This window comes from Ostrinia nubilalis, chromosome 26 (assembly GCF_963855985.1).
Source record: "Ostrinia nubilalis chromosome 26, ilOstNubi1.1, whole genome shotgun sequence".
Lineage (NCBI taxonomy): Eukaryota > Metazoa > Arthropoda > Insecta > Lepidoptera > Crambidae > Ostrinia > Ostrinia nubilalis.
Window position 1 is genome coordinate 9,020,538 of NC_087113.1, and position 25,744 is coordinate 9,046,281.

At 37.7% G+C, this 25,744-nt stretch overlaps 2 protein-coding genes across 3 annotated transcripts in view; both read right to left on the bottom strand.

Moving 5' to 3' along the window:
- Positions 1 to 417: 417 nt before the first annotated feature.
- Positions 418 to 4,713, bottom strand: LOC135084562 (zinc finger protein 569-like). The gene is made up of 3 exons (XM_063979325.1): positions 4,518 to 4,713; positions 3,635 to 3,953; positions 418 to 2,516 (listed from the first exon to the last, which is right to left on the bottom strand). The coding sequence occupies exons 2-3, from the start codon at positions 3,938 to 3,940 to the stop codon at positions 489 to 491; spliced, it is 2,334 nt and encodes a 777-aa protein (XP_063835395.1). The 5' UTR covers positions 3,941 to 3,953; positions 4,518 to 4,713; the 3' UTR covers positions 418 to 488.
- Positions 4,714 to 5,510: 797 nt separating this feature from the next.
- LOC135084628 (zinc finger protein 543-like) overlaps positions 5,511 to 25,744 on the bottom strand; it is a 36,659-nt gene continuing 16,425 nt past the window's right edge. The window contains exons 16-24 of one of the 2 annotated variants that reach the window (XM_063979396.1): positions 18,040 to 18,178; positions 14,422 to 14,563; positions 12,751 to 12,891; positions 11,675 to 11,734; positions 11,251 to 11,316; positions 8,781 to 8,841; positions 8,036 to 8,089; positions 7,196 to 7,242; positions 5,511 to 6,390 (exon numbers count right to left, since the gene is read on the bottom strand). In XM_063979396.1, coding sequence (XP_063835466.1) covers positions 6,298 to 6,390; positions 7,196 to 7,242; positions 8,036 to 8,089; positions 8,781 to 8,841; positions 11,251 to 11,316; positions 11,675 to 11,734; positions 12,751 to 12,891; positions 14,422 to 14,563; positions 18,040 to 18,178 — 803 coding nt within the window. In that variant the 3' untranslated portion in view covers positions 5,511 to 6,297. The remainder of the gene's footprint in view (positions 6,391 to 7,195; positions 7,243 to 8,035; positions 8,090 to 8,780; positions 8,842 to 11,250; positions 11,317 to 11,674; positions 11,735 to 12,750; positions 12,892 to 14,421; positions 14,564 to 18,039; positions 18,179 to 25,744) is intronic. The other variant, XM_063979397.1, reaches the window with a different exon arrangement.

The window sequence follows — 25,744 nt, forward strand, 5'->3', positions numbered from 1 at the left end:
TTTTTTCGTTAGATTACGAATGAAAACTTAGTTTGGGCAAAAGCCAAGAGATAGCGCTTTGAAGCACTTTTTGCGGCGTTCAGCTTTACAACTAGTTTTATTTTACTAATATAGATGGCACTTTTTGCAACTTTTAGATTTCATAAAATGGATTTTTTTTTCAATGTCTCAAACTAATATTATTAATACACCAAATATTTAAAGTACTTTTGTTTAGAAGCATCTTGCATTTGGCTTAAATATGCATCGAAAAGTACGTACATAAATGGTTATCTATGTACGCAGTTTTGCACACTGCATTATTTTTACGCGGGAATAATAAGTCGTCCCCTATTATTAAAATTTTGAATGTTGATTGAACACCAGAATTGTTGCTGGGAAATGTTGGAAAAGTTATTTTAAATTAAATCCAATACATCATAACACCAAATACTTTAATATTTAATTATCAATAATGTAAAAATAAAACAAAATACTAACATTTAAACTCAACTGAAACTTGGTAGATCACAGTGTTTCTTTTTAACGTGAAAACGCAAGGATGTGTTGTATTTCGTTGCAAACGGACACACCTCACATTTAAACCTTTTCTCCGTAGAATGCTTGTATTTATGCTGAACAAGGTTCGCTGGCAAAATGGTAGCATAGTCACATTGATCACATGTATACCTTTTCTTTCCAGTCATATGCGCTTCCTCGTGGTATCTCAAAATGTATTTATTCATCGACTGAAAGGGACACTTGGAACATTGAAACTTAACACCTAACTCTTTATGCTTTTGCTTGTGCTTCATCATAGCACCTTCATAATAACTTTTGTATCTACAACCGGCAAACTCACAGTGCAACGTTGTGGCATTTTTGTGCCTTAATAAATGCTGTGTCATACTATTTTTATTTGTTGTATTAAACTCACAGTATTTACACTGAACTGTGGTCTCTGTGTGAGCACTTTTAATATGCTTCTGTAAGTCTGAACCAGGGACCATTTCACCGCACATTTGACACTGAGTCTCCGTTGAAAAGGTGTGGTTTTGTTCGAAATGCAGCTTTAACTGCTCGAAGTTAGGATAGATTTCCGGACATTTTGTGCATTGGTAGTTGTTCTTCATGTCTGCATCCTCCGTTTTCACTTCTACGTCTGGTTTCACAACGCTACATTTACCGTGAGCGAGATTTATGTGCTTGCACAGCTCGAATTCACCGTTAAACGCTTCAGGGCATTGGTCGCATTGCTCCTTCTGTACATTTAAAGGATTATTCGCGAAGTGTTTTATTAGCACATGCCGCCTGTAACTCTCCTTGGCTTTGAAGATTTTCTTGCAGTATTTACACGTGTAAGACACTTTTAAATGCACTTTTAGTAGATGTGGTTTGAGCAGACGTCTGTCGTGGAATCCTTCGTTGCAGATATTGCAATAGGCTACTTTAGGGGAGTCGATTTTGTGCGTGCACCTAATATGCTTTGCCAAACCACCTTGCGACGCGAAAATTAGTCCGCAAAGCGAGCATTCCTTAATTGCCCTTATGTGTGAATGATTTAAATAGGATTCTCTCGTGTCGAATTGTTTATTGCACACCTCACAGTGTGAACCCTGGTCGTGTTTCCTTCTAACGTGCCTTTTAAGGCTTTCTACTTTATCGTAAGACAAATTGCAAAAACTGCACTTCAATCTGAAGTATTCCTTCAAAGCATTATGTTTTCTTCGCATATGCAACTTCAAATAGCCGATGGAAGAGAAAACTAGAGGGCATTCTTTACAAGTAATTTCTCCAGTTTGCTCATTCTTGCAATTCTCTAAATAATTAGGCGTAGCTTCGTTTGGAGCGTCTTCCTCAGACACTTTATGCTTTCTCTGCATATGACGCGCGTACGTCTCTCTTCTAGTAAAGATTTTGGGACAAAACGGACAATTGTACCATTGGTTCTCTATAGGTTTCTTAGCACCACTGTGTTTGCGTTGAAAATGCACCATGAGACTTCTGTATTTGTCATAAGTGAGCCCGCATTCGCTGCATTCGTGTTTAAATGACTCTACGAACGATCCATGCTTCCTCTGCATATGCATCCGTAATCTAGCCATGCCCTTGAAGACTAACGCGCATATTTCGCAAGTCCGTTCCTCCTTATCTTCAGGCGTTGAATCAGGGCCATGTTTTCTTCTAATATGTGCAATAAGACTGTTTTTAGTCTCGTACGACATGCCACAATAGTCACAGATGTGTTTGAACGACCGTCTGTACACTTTGTGCTTCCTTTTCTGATGCATTCTTAGAGTTTTCGTGGACTTGAAAACTAGGTGGCAGACTTTGCACAAGTATGTAGGCGCAATTTTGACGTTTTCCTCGTGTTCAGATTCAACTTCATTATTCTCTTTGTTTAATCCGAGTACAGAGTGTTCGTTAATGACACTCTCAAAAGTTAGTAGCAACGCATGCTGGTTTTGCTCGAGTTTCACAACTGGCTCCTGGGTATCGTCGGGCAGGGCGTCAGTTAACCCACTGCCATTGTCAAACTGAAAGTTGAAAGATTATAAAGTTGAATACAAAATAAACATGAGTACATTAACATGCATCTAAGGGCTGATATTTAACTCTTTTAACTGAAGAATAAACTTGTCATACTGATACTGCCAAACTTATTTTTCAGTTAAGCCTAGGCGCAGACCATCAATTTTTCGTCGGCCGATAGTTTAGTCGGGTAGTTGATCAGTATGGGCATGTATGGAAGTGCGCACATTACACCGATTTGATTGGGCCGATTCTTCATACAAATTAAAATCGGGCCCAACTATCGGCCAACTAAAAATCGGTGGTCTGCGCCTAGTCTAAGTGATCCGATAAAATCAGTTTTACTAAAGTTGTCAATCAATATACAACGAATTATACATTTATGTTGAAAAGTAGCACCTATGTAACTGCATAAAATATCAGTGTTGAACTTACTGCTTACTAACAGACCGAATATGTATGGTGGATCTCGATTGTTTTGTTTTATCAAGCCCTAAGATTAATTAATTTTAAATACAAATCCTCTTAGAATTACTGCAAACAATGCATTAACTTATGATATTATTTGGAAGTCAGTAAAATCAATTTTTTATCAACTACATACAATTTAGATAACATTTTATCATTTCCTTTCTGTACAATGGGTCATAAGATACCTACATACATTAGAATTCATTATTGACAAAGAATTAATTTAAACACATTCTTTTGTACAGTGGATCTTATTGTAACTTTTTAGATTAACAATACAGCTTATTAAAATGCATATAGTATTTTGGTTATCATTTTTCAATAGCCATAATTTTATTATTGTTTAAAATAACAATAGATTTCCAACTTTTTTTTGTTTGTGATATTTTATGCTGGAATAGGTGCCATTTTTACAGAAATGCATAGTCTAATATGGAATCTAAATATATTATTACTCAAAGGTGACTGACTGACCAACGCAAAGCTCAAACAACTGGACGAATCAGGCTGAAATTTGGCATGCAGGTAGATGTTATGACGTAGGCATCCGCTAAGAAAGGATTTTACGAAACTCCACCCCTAAGGGGGTAAAACGGGATCCACGCGTACGAAGTAGCTAGCGGCCGCTAGTTGACTATAATAACATACTCACATCATTAAAATCCAGTTCGACTTCAATGTTTTCAACTTTAATATTTACTTCTGGATCTAATTTCAATTCCAACGATGGTTCTGTGAAGACGTCTTGTTGCTTCTGTTCTATATCTTTGAAGGGGTCTTCTTGTTTTTTCTTTTTCTTCTTTTTTTTCTTTTCTTTGATTTCATACGACATTGGCTCCTCGGGCAGAAATGATGTTGGGTCTTTTCTCTCAAATTCTTCTTTTACTTTCCATCCAGATTGGTCTTGATCATATTCCATCTTCATTTTTACATCGACCTCTTCTTTTACGGACACCATTTTGTATTGTAAGCTGAAAGTTGAATACATTTTATTTTAATATAAAATTCCGGGAATTAAAATCTTTTATATGGATTTTAGATACATTAAGAAAACATTGCAGCTTGCATAATACGAAACAAATAATAACAAAATGTAACCAAGGTAGGTACCGTAATTAGTGATTTTTATCTTCTTTTCGATCTTGAATATCCATTATTAATAAACTATAATTATTAAGAAATATTCTAAGGGCTATTGAACCCACTCAACCCAGGAAAGAAGTTTATTAAATTACAAGCTTAAAACTTGTGTTACTTTCTATAAGTATACGAATTCCATACATTTTCATACAGATGAACGATAAACCGTACACACGAATAGAAATTCAATTTACAGTTACTTTATGCACGTACATAAATCGTAAGTAGTAAATAACGTTTCGAAGTATCGCAATCACATCAATAACAAAATGTTGGATTACATTACAATAACTTATTTACCTATCAAAGCTGACTTGGCGGTGAAGGCTGAAGGTTAATCGCGCTTTTACGAGCGCTATTACAAAATAATACGTCATTTTTACGATAAAACTTACCGACTTATCACTAAAATTGTTTTTATCACCACAAATTACAACAAAAAGTTATTAATTACATATTTGTTAGATAGCGTGCTCTCTCAGATACCAATATCTCCACGTATAACGTGAAGTCTTTGTGCTAAAAATCAATATTTATAATAAAATTCATCTTGGAAAAACTGGAATGATCAAAATGGCCTATTTGCGGATTCGGCTGACAGCTGACTGTGACAGTGACGCATGTCATAAAAATTTGACATTACGCATCAATGTTGCCATGGGGTAAAATAACGAATAACGTTATTTTTAGAACATACCAAAAGTCCAATGTGAAACCAATTTTTAGGGTTCCGTACCCAAATATTAATGAGAAAATATTTCAAGTCACAGAACATACATTTAACTGTATATTTACTTCAAAATAAATAATGAAATTCAAGTCAAATAAACCCCCTAAAAAGGGGGGCTCTCATACAACAATCAAATTGTCCTACGGAACCCTATGTATGTACGCGAATCCGACTTGCACTTGGCGAGTTTTTTCATAAGTTGTATAAAGTTTTACAGCATTGTTGTGTTCCGGCAGTTAGAGGTAAGATAGCCAGTTCCTCTGTGGTTGAGGATACCGGGTGAAGCTCGCTTCCACCTTCGGACTGATCGTCACTTACCATCAGGTGAGATACAGGCCAAGAGCTTCCTCGTTGTGGATAAAAAAAAAAAAGTCGAGCAGCGAGAGTTCAGTTGAGGCGATCAACGCGACAAGTGCTTTCTGTCTCCCTTCTTCTTCCCTTGTTACAGGCAGGTCCAAGACTTGAAATCATCGTATGGTTTTGAATCACACCATCTACCATTTGCAAGTGGCGATTGTGGTGTCACCACCACTGAGTGGCGATTCAATTTGATTTATCCTTTACTCACGGGGGCGAAGCCGTGGTCAAAAGCTAGTTTGAATATAATTTCCTATATATGACTATGCTATAAAAATAAAAACACAGGAAAGCCATTAAATAGTTCATGAAAAGTATATTTTTATATTAATACAGTGTATATTTACACAATGTACAGACAACTTATAAAATTTACATAAGTAATTATTCTTACCTTAATTTTATTCGAAAGCATGTTACGTACTTATTGTAGTTGTGATGTTAATAGCAGTTATGTTTTATTAAGAAGAAGTAAAATCACAGAATAATAATTATATAAAATCGTTTATCGTTTATGTAAATAAGTGTGGAGAATAGTAGAAATAATAAAAAAACTGATTTCATCACTCTAAAGACATCTATAATAAAACAATGTAAATAAGGTATTTTAAAATACATCCAGGCAGTAAAAAGTACAATACTAATTTAAGCTACATATTATAAACAATGAAAACGAGTTCAGTCGAGTAGTATTGCTTAAATTATCATAACCTTAGGCTTATTTTATTTTTAAAAAAATGACTTCGGCGACTTAAAATAATTTTGTGCTATTAATGTATTTAAAGATGGCAACCTACAAAATAAAATACTAATTACCTAGTGGCTCGATGCTGAACTACGAAACACCAGCCAAGTTTGCGGGTTCGTTTCCAGCAGTGTTATTGTAATCATAACACAAATATTTTCATACATAGTTAAGTATAATATAAATGTCAAATGGTGAACCATCCATTTTTAACCACAATATAAGTTGCTTAACTTTAGTTATTATTAAAAACTAACACAGCTCTGATTTAGGAGACAACTTTAAACCTAATATTACAGATTTCTAATCTGATAAAAACTTTTATAGATAATGAGCACTTTTTTCATTGGTCTATGGCAACCCAACCAGTTTTTCCGTCTGGCAACTGCACTTGTATCAGTCTCATTATGTCTCCTTTGGCATCTGTGGTTAAAATCTGAAAATTAAAAAAAAAAGTTTAATTTATGGTGTACTTGGTTTCAGGGATGTTATGGATATCCGTAACTGTAACCGAAACTTTCAGATATCCGAAATAAAAAAATATCCGAAACCAAAACCGTAACCGATTCAAAAGTTTCGGATAGTTTTGGATGTAGGCAGTTTAAATTGTTTTTTGTATAGCATTTAAATTATGTAAAGGCATAACAGCCTGATTTACCTTTATAATGCCATCTAGTATCAATTTTTTAAATTACTTTTTATTCGATGTAAAGTGAACGGCCATGAATGAACCGTGTTGGACAACTATTGGAAATTGCATTCTAAAGCACAGATATCCGTAACCGTATCAATAAGTCGAAACTACATATCCATAACGTCCCTACTCGGTTTATTACTGTGACCAGAGTTACTACTTGCAAGCACTATGATAAATAAATTGTGATAATAAAAAAGCCATCGGACTTCTTGACGGGAATCTGAAGCGTCATGTTAGCGGTTTTGTTTTAATAGTCTCGGTAGATGGCGCTGTTTAACAGTAGCGTTAAGTGTGAGAAATACAGTTTCAAGTGTACATTCATCAGTTCAATTAAGATCAGAGTAAATACAAATGAGTAGGTCATCTTCATAGAAACGCACCGAGCGCGGTTTGTATGTGCGCAACTCCCCGCTAATCCCCGCTAAATTTTGTCAGTGTGTGCGTGCGCGCCACATACGTATTGGCGCGCTCACATACAAACCGCGCCTGTGTGTTTCTATGAAGATGACCTACTCATTTGTATTTACTCTGTTAAGATTCTTACTTCTCTTTGGTCCTCCGAGCTGTTTTCTATTAATCCCTCTAAATTTTCTGAAACAAAAAGATTTACACAGTGTAATAATATTTAATAAACAATAATTTTATAATATATTTATTTTTTACACAATTATAAGAGATATCACATGTTGACTCAACATTAAATTAATAATGGTGGACGTCCTATGGCTGAAATGATGATGATGATGAAACATGTGCTTACAAATTGCCTATTCAACAGGATTTTTTGGGAAATGTCTTGTCGTATAGCCAATTTGGCTTATAATTACGTTACATCGCAAAAACTAAATAAATGATCGGACACTATTAACAAATTACTAACTAAACAAAGAACTAAAGTCGCTGACATAGCCCGACGGATTAGCAAGCTGAAGTGGCAGTGGGCAGGGCACATAGTACGCAGAACTGACGGCCGATGGGGCAGCAAGGTTCTGGAGTGGAGGCCGCGTACCGGAATACGCAGCGTGGGACGTCCACCCACAAGGTGGACCGACGACCTGATAAAGGTAGCAGGAAGGCGCTGGATGCAGGTCGCTACCAACCGTGCGATGTGGAAGTCATTGGGGGAGGCCTATGTTCAGCAGCGGACGTCCTGTGGCTGAAATGATGATGATGATGATGATTAACAAATTAATTGTTAACCTCAGTTGCACCATCTTAACTAAAACCAGTGATTATGGAGTTTGGTGGTGCGACCCAGCCTTAACTTTTTTTTTATGCATAACAAGGCAGGTATTTGACCACAATCGCACCTGATGTTAAGTGGGATGCAGTCTAGGATGGTACATATCTGCCCTAAACTTAATATTTTTAAAAGAATACTGACCTATGGTGTAGAATGTGGCTTCATTGCTCGCTTGGACTAGACTCATAGTGGTTTCTGAAAAGACGAAATAATTTTATTACTGTGCTCTGATGTATTTAACCCCGGGCCACACTTGACCTTCACTGGTTGGGTTATTGGCTGTCAAGCTGTAGATCCTGAGGTCTCCGTCTTCGTACGCGATATTGGAAATTTGACATCTACTATCGGCAGAATGACAGTAGGAACCTCCTGGCTTTGATATTCAATTTTCAACTGTATTACTTTGACAATCAGTTAAAAATTGATTACTAAAAATTTATTTGACAGGCGATTTCTACGATCGACAAATGCATTTATTTTGAATTAGCCTGCTGGCTACACAGGAGTTGCAGCAGTGGGAACGAGAGGTGGGAATAGTCCCGTATGTATTTAAATTGATTAGCAGTAAATATTTTATTTTTATTTTTTAATTGATTACCCTTTAATCTTCTCAATTTTCATAATTTTATACTAAAACTAGCGGCCGCCCGCGACTTCGTACGCGTGAATCCGTTTTACCCTCTTAGGAGTTGAATTTTGCAAAATCTCGTCGTAGTGAGCACCTACGTTCTAAAAGGAACCCCCATGCAAAATTTGAAACTCCTAGCATTTGTAGTTTCTGAGATTTCGTGATGAGTGAGTCAGTCAGTCAGTTAATTAGTGACTTTTCGCTTGTATAAAATTTACATAGATATTATTTATTTTAAAATTATATGATGATACTAACCCACTGTATTGGCATCGGCATCAGTTTGATTCATTTCCAGCTCCTGTGTTGTTTCAAATATCTGGAAAGAAAATTATTATAATATAACATTTCTTATTTCAGTACACGGCTGTTTAGTAACTAGAAACTTTAAAAGAAAATAGGACAGGTCAGTATCAGGTTATTATAGTTTTGTATACAGGTACATTTTGACTGGGCCTGGGCCCAACAGTGGGACGTATGATGGCTTAAATTGTTTCGGGGAATGTTACCAATAACAAAATGTTAATTGTGAAAAATCTATAACGTTAAAATAATGGTTATCGTTATAACCATTGAGCTGCTGTAATAGTAACATTGACGTAATGTCAATATCATACTAGAAACGTCAAATTAGACAACTCCGCGCGCTTTTGTGCTATGTTTGTAATGAATTGTATTTAAAATGAGACAATTTAATGTGAAAGTTAAGTATCCAGTGTTTTATTTATTATGATGATAATAGATCTACCGGACTCTAATAGTAGCTACTAGTTATCTAAGTGCTTAAGGGCTCTTTCAAATAAGACATTTTGAGCCGAACGTCTGTTATGCGTTTTCAAGACCGCATTACACATAGGTCTATTAGACTAAGAGCTAGTGAACGCCAGACCTACGTCATTTTATAAAAGCTGAAAGTTTGTCAGCGTATGCTCCCAATATAGGATATAATGTTGGTGAATTATGAAGTTTGGGTCGTGGTGGCTTTGGGAGCTACCCTAAAAAAACTGTCTTTCAAGGAGTTGGAACTGTCAAAACTGTCTGGCTGTTGGGGAAAATACTTCAAATAATTGTCCAAATATTATACATAAAAATCAGATTTAATGGTATAACGTAAGTAGAATTACAGTCTATTGAATATACAGAAAAAGCCACCGTAAAAGTTAGACTTACGTTATACTATAAAATCTGATTTTTATGTATAATATTTGGGCAATAATTAGAAGTATTTTCCCCAACAGCCAGACGGTTTTGACAGTTCCAACTCCTTGCCAGACAGTTTTTTTAGGGTAGCTCCCAAAGCCACCATGACCCAAACTTCATAATTCACCAACATTATATCCTATATTGGGAGCATACGCTGACAAACTTTCAGCTTTTATAAAATGACGTAGGTCTGGCGTTCACCAGCTCTTAGTCTATATAGTCTGGTCTGTAGAATTTCCCCAAGCTACCCATCCTTATCGCTCGCGCGTAATTATGTTGCTGTCGCGCTCGCACACTCACTGCGGGCGCGCGTCGCACAGTCGCGACAGCAATATAATTACGCGCGAGCGATAAGGATGGGTAGATAGGGGTCATTGGACAAAATTCTACGTGCTCACAGACCGGGCTTTAGCACTTAAATCAGTCAGTGCCTGAGGTATGATAGCGGCACGGGAGGGTGTTTTTGAGATGTCAAACGTCAGCGAGACATCAAATATGTTTCTTCTTCTTCTCCTCTATGGCTATTGTTTCTACGTTCGCCAATGTTTCAGATTTCTATGTTCTGTCACGTCATAATATGCCAATCTCACGTCAAAATATGTCAATATCACGTCATATAGTTCCAAAATACTGAACTGTCCTATGCATGACATTGACAGTGGGGCGCCACCGTCAATACCGGATCGCTGGTTCCGATTTTTGCCATGTTGGAAACCATATAGTTGAACGATGGTAGCGCCCCCCTGTCATTGAGTTTGGTGGGACAGTTCAGCGTGGGTCAACTATAATATGTAAATTTCACGTCATAATATGTCAATGTCACGTCATAATATGCCAATGTCACGTCATAATATGTCAATGTCACGTCACAATATGTCAATGTCACGTCATAATATGTAAATGTCACATCACAATATGTCAATGTCACGTCACAATATGTCAATGTCACGTCATAATATGTCAATGACACGTCACAATATGTCAATGTCACGTCATAATATGTCAATGTCACGTCACAATATGTCAATGTCATGTCATAATATGACAAAGTCACGTCATAATATGTCAATGTCACGTCATAATATGTCAATGTCACGTCACAATATGTCAATGTCACGTAATAATATGTCAATGTCACGTCATAATATGTCAATGTCACGTCACCATATGTCAATGTCACGTCATAATATGTCAATGTCACGTCATAATATGTCAATGTCAGTGCGCTCAGGCACTAACTGAGTTATAGTTCCAAAATACTGAACTGTCCTATGCATGACATTGACAGTGGGGCGCCACCGTCAATACCGGATCGCTGGTTCCGATTTTTGCCATGTTGGAAACCATATAGTTGAACGATGGTAGCGCCCCCCTGTCATTGAGTTTAGTGGGACAGTTCAGCGTGGGTCATCTATAAGCACTACCTATTGTCATTTTTATTCCAAAGCAGTTGTCATTTTCTCTATGTGGTCTGCAACCGGACGTCCGGTTCAAAACGTCTTATTTGAAAACGCGACCAACTCACAGCGTTCGCCATTTTGTCTGTTTTAATTTCTACACCGTTCACGTCCATCAACGGTGTTACGATACCCTAAAACAAAATGTATTTGTTGACGAATACATTTCATTTGAATAAAAAACTCATAAAACTTTTATTTCAGTAAATAGGCTTTTAAAAAAAGCACTTTTACACGTCCCAGTATTAACCCTACCACTGCTTCAGGACAATAAATGGGCCAGTGCTGAGAAGAAGCAGCGCAAGAAACTCTGTCACTATAATTGTCAGCCTCTTTTTCAAAGGTTTACAGGCTTTAAAATGTACAAAGTTATATATTTTTTTTATCTAATATCCACTGTGATGTAGGAAGAAATTACAGACAAAACAGATTTTTAAATATACATAAAAGCATTTGGATATCTTTTTGATAGAAACATGTGGAATAACTTACATTTTCTGTTGCCTTGATAACTCTCGGTTGATTTACTACTATAGATTCCGCGACGTGACCCTGTAATGACATAATATCAATTAATGGTTTGTGTCTTTTCATCTATTTTAATTAATTGAGAATACAACTAACAGAAATAATTTAATAAAAACGCTTTTAAAGTAGTGTCGTATCTAGGCACTATTATAACTTCTGATGATGTGTTGGGGGTGATACAGTGGTAAGGAAGACTCGTTACCATGGTGTGGAGGTCGTCTTATCGTAGTGTGGAGAGCGTGTTACCAAAGTTTGGGCGTGTTAACGTGGTGTGGGGGTTGTGTTACTATGGTGTAGAGAACGTGTTACCGTGACGTTGGAGTTGTGTTACCGTGGTAAGGGGGACCTGTTACCATGCTGTCGTGGTAGTTTTAGCATGGTAAGAGGATTTATTACCACAGCTAGGGGAGCGTGTTACCATGGTAAGAGGAACTTATTACCATGACAAGGTGTACTTGTTACTATGTGCAAGAGGGAATTGTTACTATAGTAAGGGGAACTTATTACCATGACAAGGTGTACTTGTTACTATGTGCAAGAGGGAATTGTTACTATAGTAAGGGGAACTTATTACCATGACAAGGTGTACTTGTTACTATGGCAAGGGGGACTTGTAACCATATTAAATGGGCGCGTGTTACCATAGTGTGGAGGTAGTTTTACCTTAATAAGAGGATGTTACCATACCAAGTTATGTTACTATGGCAAGGGGGACTTGTTACCATGGTAAGGGGAACTTATTACCATGACAAGGTGACTTGTTACCATAGCAAGGGGGACTTGTTACCACGGCAAGGTGGACATGTTATTATTATTTTTTTACGTGACAGGAGGCAAACGAGCAGACGGATCACCTGATGGTAAGTGATTACCGTCGCCCATAGCCACCCGCAGACCCAGGGGCGTTACAGGTGCGTTGCCGGCCTTTAAGGTAAAGATACGCTCTCCTCTTGAAAGCTTGCAGGTCGTATCCGTCCGAAAACACCGCAGACGACAGTCCATTCCACAGTTTGGTTACTATGATAAGGGGGAAGTGTTACCGTAGTGTGCATGTGCGCATAAAGCAGCTGTTTGCGCATGTACCCGGCGCCGCAGGAGAGACACTCGTAGGGCTTCTTGTCGCTATGGACGAAGCGGTGAGTGTTGCGATTGTCGCGCGAGGTGAACGTTTTGCCGCACACCTGTAAAAACCAACACGTCTTATTTTTTTGGTACCAAATAAATGTTTGTTCGCGCCTTGCAGATGCAATTTTATAAATAAAACTCGGAAACTGCTTATTTCGTTGTATTCTTGAGACGTTACAATTTTGATGTTGTTCGATCGGAATCCAAAGGAGAAGTGATTTTATACAATGGTTCTCAATATAAAGTATTGACTGACAAAAGTTATGTGACATTTACATTAGAAGTAGATTTTGCTATTAGAATATGACGAGGCGCGAGTAGGGCCGCAACAATGTTTTTTCTTTCTTTCTTTCTTTATTAAAAAGTCATTAAGTCCGCCACAGTGCATTGTCTCTATGTGTGGTAAAGTTTAAAATAAATAAAATAAATAAATAAATAACTAGTGAAGCAACGAATACTACTTTTACGAATACGAAAATTAAATCTACTATTCGGCGAATACGAATATCTCTACACAGTCATGAAATACTATTTTTATCATGGTTAATGTTTTAGTAATTAAAATTTACAAATGGATTTTTTTTTGTTATTGTATCACTTTACTTTGTAACTAATCACAAAACAAAATAACACTTGTACAATCGACCTGCTGTCAAATTCCAAAACAGAAGTTACTTACTACTTTGTTATAATATTGACCGGGGTTTTCCCGTCGTGTCGTTGTGGCTATACAGCGGCCTTGCAATTCGAACCGAGAACGATTTGTGATACTTGTGCGTATTTATTTCAAAAAATGAATGGATTCCGAGGGTCCTGCGGCTTACATTGTTTTAAAAGTTGTAGTGTTCGGAGACACACACGTGCGTGACAAAATTTAAAAAAGTAGGTATTCGTAATCGTAATTATCATTCATTCATTCATTCATGGCCGCACACTTTACATCTAATAAAAAGTAATAAAAAATAAAAATTGACACTATAGTCTAGTCCGGGAGCACGTAGAATTTTGTCCAATGACCCCAAGCTACCCATCCTTATCGCTCCCGCGTAATTATATTGCTGTCGCGACTGTGCGACGGGCGCCCGCAGTGAGTGTGCGAGCGTGACAGCAACATTATTACGCGTGAGCGATAAGGATGGGTAGCTTGGGATCATTGGACAAAATTCTACGTGCTCCCGGACCAGACTATACATGGCATTATGAAGGTAAATCAGGCTGTTATGCCTTTACATATAATGCTATACAAAAACAATTAAAACTGCCTACATCCGAAACTTTTGAATCGGATACGGTTTCGGATATTTTTTTAATTCGGACATCCGAAAGTTTCGGTTACGGTTACGGATATCCATAACATCCCTGCTAAAGCCCGGTCCGTGAGCACGTAGAATTTTGTCCAGTGACCCCAAGCTACCTATCCTTATCGCTCGCGCGTAATAATGTTGCTGTCGCGCTCGCACACTCACTGCGGGCGCCCGTCGCACAGTCGCGACAGCAATATAATTACTCGCGAGCGACAAGGATGGGTAGCTTGGGGTCATTGGACAAAATTCTACGTGCTCACGGACCAGACTATAGTTAGTTACCTCGCAAGCGTAAGGTTTCTCCCCGTTGTGTATCTTGAGATGTTTTTTATAGTGCTCGGGATACACGAATGTGGCGCGACACACCGAGCAGTTGAGCGGACGTTCGCCCGTGTGAGCCGCTTTGGTGTGGTAGTCCAGTAACCTGGAATATATCATACAAAATCAAATCACATTTTTAGGGTTCCGTCGCGTAGTCCTGACAAGGAACCCTTATAGTAGAGATGAAACGGATATCCGGTAACTATCCGGTAGGCCGGATATCTGGCCTAAATTTACTATCCGGCCGGATACCGGATAGTAACTCGCTATCCGGCCGGATACCGGATATTAAAAAACTACGACATTTTCCTATTCATAAAATGAAACACGTTAATCTTTAAGGTGAATATCAATGAAATGGCTTATAATTGTGTATAATAGTAGGTCTATTTATGTATTCGTCATTAGTGTGATTAACCTAGAAAAAAAAAAGTTTTTGAAAGGCCTTAATATGGTTTTTTTGTAACTTTTTGGACTTTTTTTAACCTAAACATCTGTTAATGTCGAAATATTGCCAAAAAAAGGCGATCTATTTTTCACTGATAGTCTAGTGACATGATGCATGCAGTTCAATCAGATTACGCAGCAAGTAGACTAATTTAATTTTCGCTATTCAATCACACACCGAAATCACCCGAATTGATCTGCCCCCTAGACAAGTGGCAAAATCTGACATTCTATTCGATTTTCGAAAAGTGTGACTAGTCTAGTCTATTAATAGACCCACTGATCGCGTTCGAAGCACCTGTGCGGCGCTAAACTCGTCACAACATGCAACAAGACAATGGGCCAACTATCCGGCCGCTGCTAGATATCCGGCTATCCGGCCTAGCAGCTGGCCGGATATCCGGTATCCGGCCAAACAACTATCCGTTTCATCTCTACCTTATAGTTTCGATATGTCTGACTGTCTGTCTGTCCGAGGTTTTGCTTGGAAACTACTAGCATTAGAAAGCTGTAATTTTGTGGAAGTATGTATACTGATAACGCCGACAAAACGGTAGAATAATATTTTGAAAAAAAAAAAAAAAATTTTTTTAGAGCTTTCCTACATGTAAAGGGGGGATGAATTTTTTTTTAATCTTTACACGATCAAGTGGGGTATCGTTGAATAGGTCTTTTTAAATGACTTAGGGGTACCTATCTAAGACTATTTTTAGATTTAGGGATCGGTTTGCAAAATATTTAAGTTTAAAGTGCCAATTTTATGAACTTCCCAGGAAAACTATAACGATTAAGATTCATCAGTTAGTTTAAGAGTAATAGTCATATAACTCATGTATTATAAAATTACTTTCGTTTTCAGCCAAATGACGTCCACTGCTGGACAAAGGCCTCCCCCAAGGTTTTCCACAATGAACGGTCCTGCGCTGCCCGCATCCAGGCTCTTCCCGCGACCTTCACCAGATCGTCGGTCCACCTAGTAGGAGGCCTGCCCACGCTACGTCTTCCAGCCCGTGGTCGCCACTCGAGAACTTTCCTGCCCCAACGGCCATCGTCTCTACGAGCTATGTGCCCCGCCCACTGCCACTTGATTTTAGCAATTCTGCGAGCTATGTCGGTTACTTTGGTTCTCCTGCGGATCTCCTCATTTCTGATTCGATCACGCAGGGAAACTCCGAGCATAGCCCGTTCCATCGCCCTTTGGGTGACCTTGAGCCTGGAAGATGTCTTCAAGCTTCTGGACTGGAACGGATTTGGCATAAATATCAACGGCGAGTACATCACCCACCTTCGATTCGCGGACGATATCGTAGTCATGGCTGAGACCTTGAAGGATCTAGGCACAATGCTCGATGGCCTCAGTAGAGCCTCTCAACAAGTGGGCCTCAGAATGAACATGGACAAGACAAAAATCATGTCTAATGTCCGTGTTGCACCCACTCCTCTGAAGGTTGGAGACTCTACACTCGAAGTTGTTGACAATTATGTATACCTGGGACAAACAGTCCAGTTAGGTAGGTTCAACTTCGAGAAAGAGGTCAATCGTCGAATCCAACTCGGATGGGCAGCGTTCGGGAAGCTTCGCCATATACTCACGTCCGAAATACCGCAGTGTCTCAAGTCGAAAGTATTCGACCAATGTGTGTTGCCAGTGATGGTATACGGAGCTGAGACGTGGTCGCTTACTATGGGCCTCATAAGAAAATTACTTAACTAAGTAAAAATTCCTTAGAAGAAAATATTAAAAGTGACTTTAGATGAAGTAATTGCTTCTTCTGAAATATATTGCGTTAACGACGGACAACTACGGAACCCTACACTGCGCATGGCACGACACGCTCTTGGCCAATTATTGTTGCATGTGTCTGAATAGGAATGATGATTGGGTAATGAAGTCGAAATTCTATTTAATCCGTCAGACAGATAATAAAAAAGTTTGGACTCATATAAATTTTTTTCATAATCTTATAATTACAGTATTACCTATATTGAGTTGAAAAGGGGGTCAGTTTTTTATTCCTTGGGGATCAAAAAAGTAAAAGTAATGCCCGTTTTCATCATCAATCCCTAATTTTTAAGTGTCCCCTATGTAAACAAAATTCCTGTTATTTGCTACCATAGGGGTCACTTAAAAATTAGGGACTGATAGTGAAAACAGGCATAAGTCTCACCGTCACCGTTTGAACTTCTTGGGGCACAGCTGGCAGTGGTATCGCTTGTCATCAAGATTCATAGCGCGCTTGTGAGACTTTTTAGGCTAAATTGGGCATTTATCTATCCCAAAAGATAAGGAGACATGTAAAGTGCCCCATAAGGGCTAACTTTTCTTTTTTATTATTTTCTATAATAATTTTGATGTTCATAAGTGCCACTTGTGGTCTAAACTGAATAAATACTTTTGATTTTGATTTTTTGATTTTGATTTTATTTCTTAATAGGGGAGGGGGATCAAGTCAAATCTGAGTGGGGATACCTGTTTTAAGTGGGAGATGAGGGTCTGTTTTTTTATGGGGAAGCAGGTTTCAGCTTTTTAAATAATGGAGGGGGGGAGAAGGGATCAAGTCAGGCTCTTATTTCGTCGGCCGTTTGGTGTAGTGGTTCGGAAGGAACTACTATACCGAGAAGTCCCGGGTTCGATTCCCGGCCGGGCAGCAATCGAAATGATGTATTTTAATTTCTGCGATGGAGCTGGGCGTTTGTTACTATGTATGATATGTATGTATTTACAAAAAAAAAATGAAAGTATTAAAGTATGTTTATATCCGTTGTCTAGTACCCATAGTACAAGCTTTGCTTAGTTTGGGACTAGAAGCGCAGTGTAAAATGTCCAGGGATATTTATTTATTTATTTCTAAATTGGGGGGAGAGGGTACTAAAGCCTGGTCCGTGAGCACGTAGAATCCCGTCCAATGACCCCAAGCTGCCCATCCTTGTCGCTCGCACGTAATTATGTTGCTGTCGCGCTCGCACACTCACTGCGGGCGCGCGTCGCACAGTCGCGACAGCAATATAATTACGCGCGAGCGATAAGGATGGGTAGCTTGGGGTCATTGGACGGGATTCTACGTGCTCACGGACCAGGCTTTAGTCAGTTTTTTGTTCCTTGGGGATCAAAAAAGTAAAAGTAAGTCTTACCGTCGCCGTTTGAACTTCTTGGGGCACAGCTGGCAGTGGTATCGCTTGTCGTCTAGATGCGTAGCGCGCTTGTGAGACAACAGATTGGAGCGCTGTGAGAATGTTGCTCCGCAGATATCGCACGCGAAGGGACGCTCCCCTGTAAACATTTATAGAATACTAGCTGACCCGGCGAACTTTGTTCCGCCTTAATGGCAATAAATAAGCAGACTTTTTTTATTTCGAACGGGATAAAAAGTATCCTATGTCCTTCTCCTGGCTCTAAACTACCTCCCTGACAATTTTCAGCTAAATCGGTTCAGCCGTTCTTGAGTTGTAAGTGGAGTAACTAACACGACTTTCTTTTATACAACGTGTCCCAAAATTCAAGGATAAGCCGACGCCACAGGATGGACATAGTCATGACTATTTTAGGAAAAATAAGGAAAAAAATCTATCTCAATTATTTTTTAACTTACACAATAAATTATGAAATTCGACGAAAATTGACACCCCTAATGATATTTTACATTACCACGACCACAATTTTTCAAATATCCCTGTTTTTCTGTTTATATCGGCAACTTAAGTAGTGCTGCTGTCCACCCCAACTCTTATAACCCCCAGAATCCTTGCAGTTTTTACACAAAAGTTAATCAAAATATGTTATTTCCTTAAAATTTTCAACGATTTTTACTTTCACTCCACTTTGACTCATCGTTTCGTAAAAAAAAAGTATGAATACTACTGCGGCAAGTTGTTTAGAAAGTTGACGCAACTATCCAAGATTCCAAAATGGTATAATACTCTAAGAAACCTAGTCGCAAAAAAGATATGCGTACTATTTTTACAAGCACTTCGCTTGTTAGTTAGTATGGGATAAATCTTGCAACTGAATTTAAAACCAGTTCTCCTTAACCAATTGAGCTGAAATTTGGTATACTTGTGTAGGTACGATGACAATGCAATATTATGGTACCATTGAGTTGGATGGAGTCTGGAAGTGGCCATAGGAACTCTTAACGAAACGGCGGAATTGCATCTAGTTTGGGTTCGTTGGACTTGTCTTTTCGAGCACTTTAGTGCTAGATGATGTCCAGGGTCCTGATGATGAAGTCAAGAGGTGGCAGGAGCTGGCCATAGGAACTCCTAAACGAAACGGCGGAAGCTTATCGAGTTTGGGTTCGTTGGATTTGTCTTCCCGAGCACTTGGGCCATGAGATTGAGAAACAACTAAAAAGTTTAATAAAGTTGTAATAAAAAAAACTTTTTTAAAAACGAGCTTGACTTCGTTTGAAAATTGTAATTGACTTCATCATCAGGACCCTGGACATCATCTAGCACTAAAGTGCTCGAAAAGACAAGTCCAACGAACCCAAACTAGATGCAATTCCGCCGTTTCGTTAAGAGTTCCTATGGCCACTTCCAGACTCCATCCAACTCAATGGTACCATAATATTGCATTGTCATCGTACCTACACAAGTATACCAAATTTCAGCTCAATCGGTTAAGGAGAACTGGTTTTAAATTCAGTTGCAAGATTTATCCCATACTAACTAACAAGCGAAGTGCTTGTAAAAATAGTACGCATATCTTTTTTGCGACTAGGTTTCTTAGAGTATTATACCATTTTGGAATCTTGGATAGTTGCGTCAACTTTATAAAAAACTTGCCGCAGTAGTGTTCATACTTATTTTTTACAAAACGATGAGTCAAAGTGGAGTGAAAGTAAAAATCGTTCAAAATTTTAAGGAAATAACATATTTTGATTAACTTTTGTGTAAAAACTGCAAGGATTCTGGGGGTTTTAAGAGTTGGGGTGGACAGCAGCACTACTTAAGTTGCCGATACAAACAAAAAAACAGAAATATTTGAAAAATGGTGGTCGTGGTAATGTAAAATATCATAAGGGGTGTCAATTTTCGAAGAATTTCGTAATTTATTGTGTAACTTTAAAAATAATTGAGATAGATTTTTTTCCTTATTTTTCATAAAGTAGTCATGATTATGTCCATCCTGCGGCGCCGGCTTATCCTTGAATTTTGGGACACGTTGTATATATAGACTTATAAAAAACCGGCCAAGTGCGAGTCGGACTCGCGCACCGAGGGTTCCGTACCATTGATTTATGAAATCAAAATTATTATTTTTTATTTAAGTTATTAGTATGAAAGATTACGCGGTAATAAGCGGTTTACGATTTACGAGGTATTAAAAAAAAAACTACTTACTAGATCTCGTTCAAAACAATTTTCGTTGGTAGTTTTTATAGTAATGTAGGTACATCATATGTTTTTTTTAGATTTTTCATTTTCTTATTTTAGAAGTTAGAGGGGGGGGGACCAACTTTTTTCCACTTTGGAAGCGTCTGTCACGCAAACTATTCGGTTTAGAAAAAAAGTATTTTAGAAACCTCGATATCATTTTTGAAGACCTATCCATAGATACCCCACACGTATGTGTTTGACGATAAAAAAATTTTTGAGTTTCAGTTCTAACTAAGTATGGGGAGCCCCCAATATTTATTATTATTTATTTATTTTTGCATCAAAATCTTAATGCGGTTCACAGAATACATCTACTTACCAAGTTTCAACAGTATAGCTCTTATAGTTTCGGAAAAAAATAGCTGTGACATACGGACGGACAGACGGACGGACGGACGGACAGACAGACAGACATGACGAATCTATAAGGGCTCCATTTTTGCCATTTGGCTACGGAACCCTAAAAATTGGCCACGATAGCCCAACGGTGAGTGGGTCGGACTGGCCGACTCGAGATCCGAGGAACGCGGGTTCGAATCCCACCGCCGCTCGACTATTGTGGTGGGCCCACTCGTAACACAAGCTTATTTAGTTTAACATGAGGGGCTAACGGGACTATTAGTAATTTGTGCAATACAAATTGCTAATAATCTTTAAAAAAAAATGAGGACAATCAACAAGACTGACGGATTTATAATTAAACCACGACACAATAATAATAAGTACTACGCATAGAAAGTTTTCTACAAGATTCGAGCACCGTTTCGTTTGACTTATGTCAGTGATCGGTACTGTGCACAGTGCTGGGCTGACTGTTACAACAAGAAGCTACTGTGTTGCTATCTAGCGCACCCTAAGCGTATTTTTTTTATTTCCAGTGTTTTTTTAAATGGGTGAAGAATGCGCGAGTAATCTTCACCTATTGTAAAAAAATATTCATTTTGGAAAAAAGAAAAAATAGTAGCTTCTGTAGCAGTCAGCCCTATTGCACCGGCTGCCGCTCGATAAATTACACCATATTGATGACGACGATCAGTACACATTTTTTAAAATAAATTCGCAAAGAAAACTTTCTGTACGTAGTTAGTACCTACCTTAACTGCATTCTGTCATCTGTGATATAATTTCGTAGGCAACGTCAAAAATAACCGTTGCCATTCAAAAATTCTTGAGAATTTTAGCTCATTCACTTCCGTCGCAACCCAGCTTCATATTAGATTGGTATATGAAGAAATGGAAAAAAATAAATGTTAGCGCGATTTAAATACGTACAACGCCATCTGTTGAGCCGCGTGCGACAACATTTACTAAGGTGCTAAGGCAAGCTGCAAAAAGCAGCCAACCGATAGCACGGAATGGTTTTGTTGTACTAGGTTTTTCCCGCGACTTTGCCCGCGTCACATATCCTTATAAATTCTATCTTACTGTAAAGTACACATTTTAATTAGTTTTGCACCGCAAACTCAAATTTACAGTACCCGGCAATAAATATTGCACATCGACCTTTGGAAAGAGAATCGGTTAATTTCGGCTTGTAGAGCGTTATCTCTGTCGCACACTACCTATACGATTGACAAAACGTCATTGACAAAACATTATTCAATGAAAATATTGTCCGAACTCTTAGTATTTCCCTTCGACAAATACTTTAACACATTGTAAACCACTTTTCTTTCACGACTATAAAGTTTTTAGAAATTTAATTCACAAAATCAATTGCACACATTTAAAATAAAGTTTGTTTACACTTTGACAGAACGTCATTGTCAGTCGTTGTTCAAGTGCGACAGTGATAACGCTCTACGAAACCGAAATTAGCCGATTGTCTCTTTCTAAAGGTCGATGTGCAATATTTATCGCCGGGTATAGTACTGCTTGGCCCAATGGTGGACTGGGATAGAATGCCATAAGGCATTAATTTTGCATATTGTACATTTTTAATGACCCTGACCACCGGTGGCTATGACCCCGACCACTGGTTGCTTGTGGGACCCTGCCCCGAAACCGGTGGTATAAAATTATATAAGTATTCAAACATTTAGAAAATAACGATAAAAATCATTTAAAATCCTATGAGAACGTTTTCGACTTCTACGCGGACGAAGTCGCGGGCAAAAGCTATTTGTAAAATAATTAGACTAAATTATTAAAAATGCCTGATCCAAAGTCATTATTCCACGCGGACGAAGTCGCGTCAGGCCTGGCTCACTCCGCGCGGTACATCCGATAATTACCTACAGCGAAGCGCCCTAAGTACTAAGTACCTAATTCTATGATCGAAGTATTATTTAAAAATGGACATCTTCTTCTTCTTCTTCTTTTCAGCCAAATGACGTCCACTGCTGGACAAAGGCCTCCCCCAAAAATGGACATAAAGAGAAAGAAATATTGTGCGGCGTTCGGGTGTTTAAATTCGAAAAGAAATCTACACCGGATTTATATTTTTTTTTCGCTTCCCAAAGATGCTGAAAGGTATGTTGGCCATGTAGGTAATCAATAATTCTTAGGATAGTATAGGAACCTAACCTACCATGACTAGTGCTCAGAATGCGTTCGTTCGTTACAGCCAAATGACGTCCACTGCTGGACAAAGGCCTCTCCCAAGGTTTTCCATAATGAATGCGTACTTACCTACATACGTACCTCATTACATATAAGTAGATTAATTAATTTTTCACTAGACAGCAACCCTAACAACGTAAGAAGAGTTCAGAGGCACGCGATAGAAAGAGACATAAAAAATAAATTCATAAAATTCATTTATTTTTGCAAATAGGCTTTAAAAAAGCGCTTTTACAAAACTTGTAGGCTTAGATTAATAAAACCTAGATGGATAGTCTTCATACAAACGCTTCGTCAAGAGTGAGGCAAAAATCTTATGTCATTAGTGTCAATTTTGTTGGGGAGTGTAGACAGTGAAGGCGATTTTCCCGAAAGTAGGGAAATTTTTAATACGTTTTTAATTATTTTATAATTAACATAAACAAAACGCATCATGTACTTACTTATTTATTGAATTCAAAGTACCTACCTAATAACAATAAGATAAATCGACTTAAAAGTCTCGATTTCATAAAAAAGGAAGTGTATTTGTACGGCGAACAATTGGGAAATAAATTTTCTTGTTACTGGTATCATTCCCGTATTTAATTTTTGAAAGCCAAATTCAAGCAAAATACGCGTCGAATTGTAGTACTTACTTATGAAATGTAACACTGGTCACTTTCTTTCGTTTTTCTGATGTATTTTAGACACCCTTACACAGCAGCACAAACCGTTTTAATTAATTAAAATTCGTCGGACGTGTTTACCAATTTTTCACTTTGACAGTTCATGTGACGTTTACGGGTGAGCCGTGCCCGCTCCCTAAAAACTGCCTCACCTTTCGTGCACTGACTATCTATCTAGGTTTTATTAATCTAAGCTTGTAGGTGAATAAAATTGTAGGTACGTAGTGCTGTGCGAGCTGAATTCCACTGTATCGCGTCGTAGCAAGACTCGCATTTATTTAAATCGTCTTGCGGAGTAATCCTTCTGTACCTGTGGGTCTAGACAAAGTGCAAATTATAATCGCAAACCAGTCGAAAAGTGGTCGAAAAGCCCCTTTTTTGTATGGAGTTTTGACGGATTCGATTTTCGATTCGATCAAAAAGTGCGTTTTGTCTAGGGGGGCTGTACTATTACTTATTCTGTGATTCTATGATATAATTTCGTAGGCAACGTCAAAAATAACCATTGCCATTCAAAAATTCTTGAAAATTTTAGCTATTCATTCAATATTAATTATTTTACTAGATTGGTATATGAAGAAATGGAAAAAAATAAATGTTAGCGCGATTTAAATACGTACAACGCCATCTGTTGAGCCACGTGCGACAACATTTACTAAGGTGCTAAGGCAAGCTGCAAAAAGCAGCCAACGGATAGCACGTGCACGACTGGTTTTGTTGTACTAGGTTTTGCCCGCGACTTTGCCCGCGTAAAATTTAGTTTGTCACATATTTGCCCCGAAACCGGTGGTATCCAATTTTTTTTGTAATCTTTTTTTATTTTGTAAAAATGATAATTTAGAAAGTTTTCTAAAATTATGTTTTTAAAATGAAATAAAGGAACAATAAATTATAGCCTATAATATGGACAATTATAATACTATAAAATAATACTTCATTCATCCAAATCTATGCAGTGGTTTTAGCGTGAAATGTACCAAACATTACATTACATTTACACAAACTTTCACATTGCATTTTAAGCCTTTACTTACGTCGATCAACAAGTGTATTATTTTTTCATTTTTTGTCATAAGAGGGCAATATACAGGGTGAAATATTGTAAGGCCACCTGGAGGGAAAGTACTCTTAATACTGTATATAGAAAATTTTACTGAAATAAAATATTCCTTTATTTAACGATCGATGCAATAAAAATACAGCGTGTAATTTTTAACAGGTTTTAGTTGGTTCGATTCCCGGGTGTGGCAAGCAAATTTTTGGAAATATTTGAATGCAGTTCTAAATCTTTAAAAATTTAAAGGAATCTTTTCTTTGAGAAAAAAAATATATCTACAATATTCAGAGTACTTCCCTCCAGGTGGCATTACAAAATTCCACCCTATAAAATAATTATATGTATAAATATTAATCATAGTATAATTCGTTAGCAACGTCAACAAAATCAACCGTTGCCATACAAAAATTTGAAGAATTATTGATTGAACAAAGAGACTACCAACCGATTTATTGAAAGAATGGAAAAAATCAAATGTTAGCGCGATTGAATATCGTACAGCGCCATCTGTTGGCGCCACGTCCGAAAACATTTTACTTGAAAAGCTCATGCTTTAACTAGCAAGTGGCATACAGAATTTTAAGGCTAATTTGAAGTTTGAACCATCTTACTTTAACAAACATCAGAAATATGTCAAACTCCATACAAAAAACACCGGTTACTGTTATAGTTACGGTTAAAGCAACTCAGCCTGAATATTCTAATAGGGTATTTGCCACCACCAATCAAATTGACGTACTTTTTGAAACTGTCAAAACGAGACTCATAGATTATGTATGGAATTACTAGCCAGTGACGTCACTATTTTGTCAAATCAATTACTACTTTTTACAATTACAATGCAACCAAAAATCTTAATTTACAGGTAGGTAATTTAAAAATTAAGTTTTTAAGAACAGAATGTAGTGCCTTTTTTTTAAAAAAAAGTTGTGTTTTAGAATTATTGACGAATGTTGGCAAATACCCAATTTCTGTCTCCTTATTAAACGGCCTAAAATTAAAACCAAAGGGACGATAAAAAAATAAAATTAGTCAAAAATACGGTACAGTACAAGTAGAATTTTTTTTTTAAAGATTATTAGTAATTTGTTGTTACACAAATTACTAATACTCCCGTTAGCCCCTCGTACTAAGCTAAATATGCTTGTGTCACCACAATAGTCGAGCGGCG